Source organism: Amphibalanus amphitrite, unplaced genomic scaffold, assembly GCF_019059575.1.
Source record: "Amphibalanus amphitrite isolate SeventyFive unplaced genomic scaffold, NRLGWU_Aamphi_draft 000173F_arrow, whole genome shotgun sequence".
NCBI lineage: Eukaryota > Metazoa > Arthropoda > Thecostraca > Balanomorpha > Balanidae > Amphibalanus > Amphibalanus amphitrite.
This window is the reverse complement of record NW_024881668.1, coordinates 20408-30787: the sequence shown is the minus strand read 5'-3', so window position 1 is coordinate 30787 and position 10380 is coordinate 20408. Positions and strand designations below refer to the sequence as shown.

Sequence of the window (10380 nt, the reverse complement as noted above, 5' to 3'; positions counted from 1 at the left end):
CTCTTACCGACCTTTGAGGGTCTCTTGCCCGCCTATGAAGAGCCACTAGTTCCAGTAACTTTCAGTGCCCCACACATGTCAATGATAACCCCCACTAGTGTTTCTAAGCCCTAAGACCCCCATAACGGCGCCTGTGAGGACCCCACACCAGCGCATCTGACGGCATTTCACCGTCACCCCTGAGCGCCTTATGTCAGGTGAGTTGAGTTGAGTTTACCAGTGCCTCTGAGGGACCCACACTGCACCGGTGACTCTGAGGCCTTCTCTCGCTTCGCTCGCTCAAAATACGGTGCATTTTAATTTTTATGCACACTCCTCAGGCGAAATTGATATTTTCACCTGCCAACTTCCCACAATTTCTCAGGGCTAAGACAGAGGGGGCCCGTCGACAAAGGGGGACTGAACCCACCGTGCCCCCTTCCCATCGAAAGGTTCTGGATATGCCACTGCCTGGGCTGACCCCGGGTCCCTGAGTGACCCGTTGGGGCCCCTTCGAGAGCAGGTGACCCCCTCCTTGGCGGAATCCTGTGTACGTGCCTGCTTTGACCCGACCTAGAAAATTACCGAAGTATTTTCTTAACCCTCGCCGGCCGAGGGGGGCGGGGGGGGGGGGGTGGGTGGCGGGTGCCGCCCCCCCCATAGGTTTTTTTTCGCGATAGCTCCAAACACGCTGGCGATAGAGAGCTGAAACTTGGCACACATGACCTTTGATTCAAGCCGGACCTTTTGACACCAGCCGCATTTTCGGGTCAGGTCAGGTCACTGACCTACGACGTCATAAGTGAACCTCTGCACGGTCTTCAGATGTCGCAACTTCGCAACGCCTTCACTGCCAGAGGAGCTTTCACAGGGAAACGGAACTTGCAGGATCTAGTATCCATTATGAGTCTCACAACTTGTATATCTCGGATTTTTCCTAAAGGTCATACGAGGTCAGGTCATTTTCGTGACCTCACCATTACCCATAAGTCAATGGGGAAAAATGAGAACCGCTATTCTGGCGCCGCGAACGATCTCCAACTATCTCAAGCACACAGAATCGTGATTTCATGCACTCATTAAAATGCGTCACTTTTGCAATGTTGAACTTGCATGACGTCATGTATGACGTCATTAGGGTCATATTAGTTTTTCGCCAATAACTCCTGATCAAATTGAGCTAGCGAATCGGGAAAGTAACCAATGGATTCAAGAAGATCTGCCAAATCAAATAATATGCGACGTGACCTCCTTCAACCGACTTCGTGACCTGGGGGCGCTGACCTGACCGTGACCTGAGGTCAACACCCTAAGTTGACTCACCCAAACAAAAAGTATATCATTCGACGCGCCTGAGCGAGGCGAACACGATGCTGCCAAAATCGCGGATGAAAATTTGTTAGATGCGCGGAAAGAAAAGGCTTAAAACCCTCGCCGGCCGAGGGGGGGGGGCGGGTGCCGCCCCGCCGCCCATAGGGCTTTTCGCGATAGCTCCAAACACGCTGGCGATAGAGAGCTGAAACTTGGCATAGCTGACCTTTGATTCAAGCCAGATCTTTTGACACCAACCGCATTTTCGGGTCAGGTCAGGTCACTGACCTATGACGTCATAAGTGAACCTCTGCACTGTCTTCAGATGTCGCAACTTCGCAACGCCCTCACTGCCAGAGGAGCTTTCACAGAGAAATGAAACTTGCAGGATCTAGTATCCATTACGAGTCTCAGAACTCTTGTACATCTCGGATTTCTCCTAAAGGTCATACCTATGAGGTCAGGTCATTTTCGTGACCTCACCATTATAAGTCAATGGGGAAAAATGAAAACTGCTATTCTGGCGCCGGGAACGATCTCCAACTATCTCAAGCACACAGAATCGTAATTTGATGCACTCCTTGCAAGGTAAAATGCATCACTTTTGCAATGCTGACCTTGCGTGACGTCATTTATGACGTCATCAAGATCATTTTAGTTATTCGTCAATAACTCCCGACCAAATTGAGCTAGCGAGTCGGGAAAGCCACCAATGGACTCAGGAAGATCTGCCGGATTGAATGATATGCGACATGATCTCCTCCGACCAACTTCATGACCTGAGGTCGGTGACCTGACCGTAACGTGAGGTCAACACCAAACAAAAAGTATATCATTCGACGCGGCTGAGCGAGGGCGAACACGATGCTGCCAAAATCGCGGCTCTGCGGCCGTTTTTTTTTGCGAAGTTATTCACCAAAAACTGAACCGTACCTTGGGGCACCTGACATGACCTCAGAGGTCACCGGTTGACCTAAGATCTAAAAATCGGGTATCAATCTCTGCGTCTCGTAACGGCGCACACGCTCGTTTTTCCGCGACGCGCTAGCTCCACCAGGGGCAAAACGGCGAGCGGGGTGTCGTGCCCGCCCCCCCCCCCCCCACTCGGCCGGCGCGTGTGTAGAAAACCAATAGGTCCGGCGAGGGGGCAAGTTTCTGCTTCGGCCTTCGTTTTGTTCAAAGCCAGAGTTGAATCAGTCAAGTGTTTCACACTATGTTCATTAGCATATGAGGGCCTAAAAAGGATGCGTGTCGGTGAAGTCTACAATGATATAATCCCCTGCATTTCACGATTCAATTAAAAAATCACCAGGAGTTTGCCTTATTAGTTACCTTGGTCGTTCAATAATTCATTTCTTGTCTCAGGTTGAAACATTAAGCCTACAGCTACCGAAAGTTTGCACAACAAACCAGCTTCTTAACTTCACCACACTCCGTTGTGGCTTAATAATGAGAGAGGACGTTCACTCGGCTTTCACCTTGCTCACGACAACTCTTCCGCTAGATGGCAGGTCTGAGCTTCATCCATGGCCGAACAAAATGATATTCAGTCAGTGTAGTCACTGACACCAGTCAGGGTCGGCCAAGGCACTATAAGAGGGGACGGCAGCCGCAGTCCCAGAAATATTGTAGCGAGAGTACAATTTATATTTTCAATATTCGAAACTGTACGAAACTGGTACGAAAACTGTTATGATATTTTATATCGTGAAATTTCATGTACTCTCCACCAACTGACCAATGTCGGTAAAAAGGGGTTCCATCCACTGAAGCACCGCCCTTATAGCTTATCTCAACTAATTACCTATAACTAATAAGCCCCGCAAATGACAGCTTTATGCGTTCCATTTCAATTTAGGAGGATATTATTGAGGTCGTTTTAGGTTTCCTGTTTAATCTCCTTCGGCGTAATAAATCCTTCTTAACAGTCCGTTTTCAATAAACTCATCAGTTCCGCCCTACGACGACCATACCAATCAGCTCAATACCGGCGCTAGTAGTGATGACACCGTCGTTTTCCAAGGTAGCCATATAAGGCTCTTGTTGAGCCGCCGTGTCCCAGTGCGGCTCCCATCGCCGTCGTGGTAACAATAGCGCTGTCCTTCACCCGCGCCCCGGGTGGCAAAAGCCGTTCGTCATATTTCCTCGTTCATTTAAAAACAGAGATCTATTCTACTACCCGAAGGTGCTCTCCTGGAGTTACACATATTTTCAGTGTTCTCTGAAACTGAAGAGTTTTGCACCATTTTTAGCCGCGAATTCTCTTCATTTGATCTAAATCCTCGCTAAAGCTATCAACCAAAAACCATTTCACCGGTAGACCGGCGGCCATGTTGGCGTCTGTTCTTTTCCTTCTGCTGACGGTGGCTAATGGACAAGCGCAGCATGGTTTCGGGAGGATCACGGGGAGGATGTGGCTGCTCGGTGTCGGCCGTTTCCAGCCTCAGCTGAGCTTCATGTACCTGCCGCCACCACAGGAGGACCTGGAACTCAGAGGTGAGAGTGTGAAGCTTACTGGTGAGCATTGGGTACTCACAGGGAAGGCTGTGAAACTTAGAAGTGAGGAGTGGAAACTAACAAGTGAGCAAGTGGGTACATGTGAGGATATGGGACTCTATTTGTGAGAATATGGGAATATGGGTAAAAAATTCAGGTTCTGTAAAGCGCAAAATGAAACATAAAATATTGTATAACACGAGATACAGGCATGGTATACCTGACGAATCATATTATAATTCGTCATATTAGATTATGGCGCATCTTGATTTTGTGTTTTGATCTCGTCTCAGGCAAACGAAGAAACCGCCATAATTTTGTTGTGTATGAGCCCCGCGTTAACTAACTCACTAACAAGTAACGACGATTAAAATCGATACACCACAGCTTTTGTTTAAAAGCCTTCTTTGTTTAACTTTATGATGTGGATGAGGCGAGCTGATGCATGAACACCAGCAATATCTACCTTTAGCAATGTCTACCTTTAACAATGTCTACCTTTACCTTAAGCAATGTACGCCTTTAAATGTCTATCTTAAGCAATGTCTACCTTTACCTTTAGCAATGTCTACCTTTAGCAATGTCTACCTTTAGCTACGCTGTCTGTTCCAGAGGCGTTTAAGAGGCACGAAGTTATTCCGGATGTCATTGACGAGGCGCCCAGGAGCAGACTCACGGTAAGAAAATGTAATACAAGCGCAATTTCAATGTAGGGTCCTATTCTACAGGCATGTTTTTCCTTTCAAGCTGCTATAATGAAAAAAAAAAACTTGATAATTAACCTAACAATAAATACGATAATGCGATATTCATGAATGGCATGCTCATTGCTAAATATTGATTTTTCTTCTTGACGTTTTAATCGTCTGCTGTATTTTGATGCTAAAGAATAAATAATAAAGAATATAAAAAGAAAGCAGGGCTAGCGTGTGTTGTCTTTTGAAACTGCGAACGACGTCAGTATAAAATTATTCTTTCTTAAGCGGACAATAAGAAAAGACTGACAATTCTTCAACTGGTTGCTACGGTAAATTATCACGTGACCTGTGCGCGTGTTCCAGGTGGAATATTGTACGGGAGTCTCGGCTCAGCTGGGAAATCAGGTGACCCCGGCAGAAATCAGGTGTCAGCCTCACGTGACCTGGCCGGCCGAGCCGGGAAGTCTCTATACGCTGGCCATGACGGGTGAGAGCGCTGGAGAGGGGACGGATAAAATATGTGGCATGTTTGTATGGTGGCAATATGCATGGTTACACAGTTATCGGTTGTGGTAGGTATAAATATCATGATCTATGCCTCTATCGGTATTCTGAGGTGGGAAGACCAGGTGTTGTCGATTGCAGCCTAGAATAAGCATAAGACAGGAAAGATAGGCAGACAAATAAATTCAACTTTGGGTAGGCAGACAGGCAATAAGATACATACAACATAATATGTTTTACATAGATACATGACTATTAGATTAATGAGAGACGGAAGTGTGTTTAGTGTTCGGTGTATAATCATACATCAGAAAGCAGATCATAGGCAAATAGTTGCTTATTTCTGTATATTCTCTCTGTTATACTATTTGAAATTGTTTTAACGGACTTTCACTGGGTAGTGGGTAAAAGTTATTATTGGTCCCGGTACTCCGACTTGTATTGAAAAGTCTTCGATGGGGCACAATTTCAAATAAGCATTTACCTGGGTATTAACTATTAAGACATGACTCTTCAGTCTGTTATACTAATTATTTTATTACACTTTTTCCAGACCCGGATGTGCCGAATAGAAATAACCGTACTGAGGGTGAGGTACGCCATTGGCTGGTGGTAAACATTCCGACCAATCAGCTGAAGGCAGGTGACGTCATCAGCGACTACATCGGCTCCGGAGCGCCCGAGGGTTCCGGTGAGTTGCGCGGACGGACGATAGGCATGGCAGCACGCGCATTTTGTTTTTGTCAATTATGCACAAATTATCTGTGACAGCTATTTTATATAGGAATAGGTATTATAAGAGCGGTTGTTTTGATCTATTTTTTTTCGTAGGTTACATTCTGTACCGAACGATGCATGCATATATTGTGGATAGATAATCAGTTCACTCCGTGAAATACCTACAGGTGTGCTGTTCGGTGCTTGTAGGAGGCGGAGATTATCCATTATGCGCCAGCTCAAGCGGAATTCTCCCTTTGTTTGAACAATGTGTCTGGTGAATGCGGTCTTTGCTTTATAATGGTCCTTAACCCTGGCCCGCACATGGGGGGTGGTTGCCACCCCCCCCCCCCCAGGTAGTCTTTCTGCTCTGCACTCAACATTTTTAGAGCTAGAAGGCTGATTTTTCGTATAGCTGCTCCTCTATCCTTTCTTGATGTCCAATGGAAATTTCAAGTTTCTGTGATTTTTGGTTTCGGAGATATGACCTTGTTTTTCAGGTCATGTCATGACCCAAATGGCCAATTCTCAACATCTTGCGCTGGCTATGGGCCTTGTGAGCTTTTGACACCTTGATTTCGGCCTTTTTTGCCAGTCTTACCTCCCAACTACCATGGAACATGTTGTTCGACGATGTACAGATGTCAAGGTCAAGGTCAAGGTCAACCTAGGTCATCTAAGATAATTGCGTTTTAGGTAAGCGGAAATTACTTTTTGTCAAGTTTTTTGACTACATTTTTGGTAAAAGCTTCTCAGATCATGATTTCATGTAATATGGACACAAAAACAATCGGTGCACACATAAGTATACACACAGACACACACAGACATACAAACACATATTATTGACCTTGACCTAACTTGACCTGACATGACCTCAGCAGCAAAAATCTGGTCGGGTAGTGTGACAAAGAGGTTCTAGCTGGCTTGGCACCAGAAAACAGCATCGTCATCGGTATATGGTAAGCAGCGCACTTGATATCCAACGTTGATCCAAAATAGCAACATTTTTTAGTTTGACCTGACCTGGAAGGTCAATGACTGACCTGAGAAGGTAAAACTGGGTATCATTGGATTCGTCTCTTCCCAAAGAATCTTTTTCGTCTTTACCGCTAAGCTCTATCTCCATGCAGGAACGAAATGGCGCGGGGGGTGGCAACCCCCCCCCCCCCCCATGTGCGTTCTAGGATGGGAAAATGGCATGTGCGGGCGAGGGTTAAAAAGACCCTCTCACCTTAAAAAAGTTAACGAATTGGCATAAAAGTGATGCATCGTGGTTCAGAAAGAGCAAAAATGAATAGGTATCTTACTAGATACCTAATCATTTTTGCTCTTTCTGAAACAGGCATGACTGCAGGCATGTTTTCCATGTGAAAAATGCACTAGTCATACCTATCTCAAGCACAGGGAATCGTGATTCATAATTATTCTTGCAACGCTGAGGCTTAAATTGTGCATTTAAGACCTTGCATGACGTCATATAAGACGCCACTAAGGTTGTTTGGTGCAGTAGAAGCTTTTCGCTAATAACTTTCGATCAAATTGAGCCAGCGAGTCGGTTGAGCCATCAATTGACTCAGAAAGAACTGCCACATCGAATGATATGCAGCATGACATCCTCCATGCAGCTTTGTGACCCGGGTGGCCTTGACCTGACCTTGACGGCTGAGGTCAACATCCTAAAAAGACTTAATCAAAACAAAAAGTATATCATTCGACGCGCCTCGCCACCACGAGTACGATGGTGCCATATTCGCGGCTCTGCCACCATTTGTGGCGAAGTTATTTACCAAAAATCAAACCCCTACTTAATGACACTTGACCTGACCTCAGGGGTCACCGGTTGTTGTAAGACCTTGGAATCCGATACCAATCGCTGTGGTTCGTAAAAACGCAGACGCTGGCTTTTTCCGCAAGTATCTATCTCAATTAGGAGCGAAATGGCTACGGGGGGGGGGGGGGGGGTCTTATCTACCCCCTCTTTACCGTGTTCGCGAACAGTTCATAAACGTTCGCGAACTGTTCGTTGTTTGTTTACCAAAATTTGACCGATGACGTCACTTGTTTGCGAACACATTTGTTCGTGAACAGTTTGTTTGTTTGTTTATTTGAAAAATTAAACAAACACCAAACCCTGGGTATCTACCAGAGTTCACAAAAAAAGTAACAGCAAAGTTCATTGGAAAGCAGGGGCGGATCCAGAAAATCTCCAAGGGAGGGGCCATTAGAAACCAGGAGGCCCCCATAATCCCACCTGTTGGAGGCCCCATCTTCCCACTTGTTGGGCCCCCCCCCAAAAAAAACTGCGTCTATTGAGCTTATCTAGCTGTTCAGGCAACATCTCAACATGAATAGCCACTTTATTTTCAGGAGGCCCCCTTTTCAGCTTTTTAACTTTTTATTTTATTTTTGAAAAAAATCGGCCAAGGGGGGGCATAGCCCCCATGCCCCCCCCCCTTGTATCCGCGCCTGTTGGAAAGTATTCACCATCTTCTTTTTAGATATTGACTTTTTATTTTGGGGGCTCCACTGTTCCTGTGACATCATTTTCTTTAACTATTTACTTTAAAGTGACCATCCCACCTTAACATTAGTTTTAAGTTGAGATAGCCAAAATGGGGTCCCTGGCTTGCACTTACCGGTTTGATTAAGCACTCACAACATCGAGAAATGCCTTAAATCGAAAACATCTAATTTCAAAGTTGCAGCACTTTGGATTCAGAGGGGCCAATGCATTTGAATGCCCCCTCAGAATGTGTGACGTCAGCGCAGATCTAACGATTTTAAATCTTTTACTAAAATTTTTGGTAGCACGCGGTGTGGTATACACCACTTTGCGCGCAACAAGTGCCGCACTTTCAGGTGGCAAACTATTGCTTCCAATTACAGTCGCTAGGAACCGCGGAGATCCCAAAAAGTAAGCAAAAGTAAAGCATAATATCTTGAAAACCAGTGAATATTTTTCGGTGAAATTTGGTAGATATTCGTTTTCGCTCTTTCTAAACCGAGCGACATCACTTTCACGCCATTTCATTAAGTGGGAGGGTCCCTTTTAAGTAGACCTAGGTAACCCACCTTTCGAGTCCGAAACACCTCCCTGGTGCTGCTCTGCCCCCACCACCACTGGCCACCTGATGAACTAACAGTTCCGTCTCCCGCCGCCAGGTGTGCACCGCTACATCTTCCTGCTATACCGCCAGCCTGGCCTTATTTCGGCCGACCCAGAGCTCCGCCAGACCTTTCGCCAGGCCCGCGGACGCTTTGGGTGGAAGGTCAGCCAGTTTGCACGTGAAAATGGTCTCGGTAGACCGGTGGCCGGTAATTTCTTCAGGGCCGAGTACGACGATTATGTGCCTGTGCTCTATGCTCAGCTCAATGATTTTCCCTGATGTTTTATGACACTTTTGCACATGTTTTTTTTTATGCTAGAGAGTGTTGATCGCCAGCGACACTCGGGTCACTGTATCAATGTGAGTTTATGTTCTTGTTCTTGTAAGTCCACCTTTCTTTACACATCCCTCAAGCTGCATGTAGTTTCGCAGCATACACCCACCTACTTTTGATGGTATCGTGTTCGTGTTTTTCATACTATCTTCTCGTACCAACTCACTTCTCTTTGTACCTGGGTGATGGAAGAGAATCATTTTTAGATCAGTGTTTCTACTTATTTTTAATTTGATTCCAAGCGATCATCACAAAAGGTGAAAATAATACAAGTTAAACAAAAGCGACGAGGGGGTGAAATATACTGGCACTATAGGAGAAACTATAAAACTGTACGCTTTTTGCATTATTGTCAATTGCGTTTTCATTGATTGCGTAGCAAAACATAAGTGTTTTTTTTGGCAAAAAAGTAGGCACGATTTACGGTAAAATTTCCACAACAAGTTGAAGCAATGTGTCGTTTCTGAATTCTGTTATTGTATCATGAAGAGAACGTAAATCCATACAGCTAGGAAGCCATGCCTAGTTGTTAAATAAATGAAACTCAATAACTCTACAATCAAAGATGGTTTTGAAAGACAGCTATGTAATATGTATGGACGAGATCACGTAGGTGGTTCTGACTCCTGACAATTTAAATGCAGCATGCTCGGTGCAGTTTTATTGTCCGGTCTATGCGTTTAATATCATACTCTGCTCGTGCCGCCTTGCAAGCTGTAATAAACGACATGGCAATAAACGATATATTGAATTGTTTTTACGTTATTTGGCATTGTGTATTGGTTCTGTTCATCGTACCACAAGGGGACGCCTAATTTAGTTAACGCAAGCCTGAAGTCATAATGGTCTCACTCCAGCACTTAGCACGGCTTCTGAACAAAGTCAACAGTCCAGTTTTCGAAACGTATTGATGGCTATCGACTCTCTAAAATACAAATACAAAGTGTTAGACCTAGTACCGGTGACTATTGTACACTCACTGTTGACACTCAATTGAGATGTTCCCTCATAGCAGCAATAAGTAATTTGTCGTGATATACGCATATTACCTCATCTACCTAACCTAAACTGAGTAATTGCTCTCAAGTCTCATCTGGAACGGTCTTTGAAATCGGTGTTTGACTTGACTCCTGAGAGATTACAAATTACGATTAAGTACGTGTTGATATAAGAATCTTCTGTATTGGTGCATAACCTTTGTCCTTTGTTTACGTTTACATTGTGTCCTTGT

At 45.1% G+C, this 10380-nt stretch overlaps 1 protein-coding gene across 1 annotated transcript; it reads left to right on the top strand.

Moving 5' to 3' along the window:
* Window positions 1-3701: 3701 nt before the first annotated feature.
* Window positions 3702-9547, top strand: LOC122383790 (protein D2-like). Its single transcript, XM_043370546.1, has 5 exons — window positions 3702-3786; window positions 4399-4463; window positions 4848-4971; window positions 5542-5679; window positions 8871-9547. Exons 1-5 carry the CDS (start codon window positions 3702-3704, stop codon window positions 9092-9094), a joined length of 636 nt encoding a protein of 211 aa, XP_043226481.1. The 3' UTR covers window positions 9095-9547.
* Window positions 9548-10380: the final 833 nt, after the last annotated feature.

Bases quoted from the DNA above. Each gene is read 5' to 3' on its own strand.
- LOC122383790 (XM_043370546.1), top strand. From the start codon at position 3,702: ATGTGGCTGCTCGGTGTCGGCCGTTTCCAGCCTCAGCTGAGCTTCATG. The intron at 4,972-5,541 runs GTGAGAGCGCTG...CACTTTTTCCAG, and splicing joins CTATACGCTGGCCATGACGG to ACCCGGATGTGCCGAATAGA. The intron at 5,680-8,870 runs GTGAGTTGCGCG...TCCCGCCGCCAG, and splicing joins CGGAGCGCCCGAGGGTTCCG to GTGTGCACCGCTACATCTTC.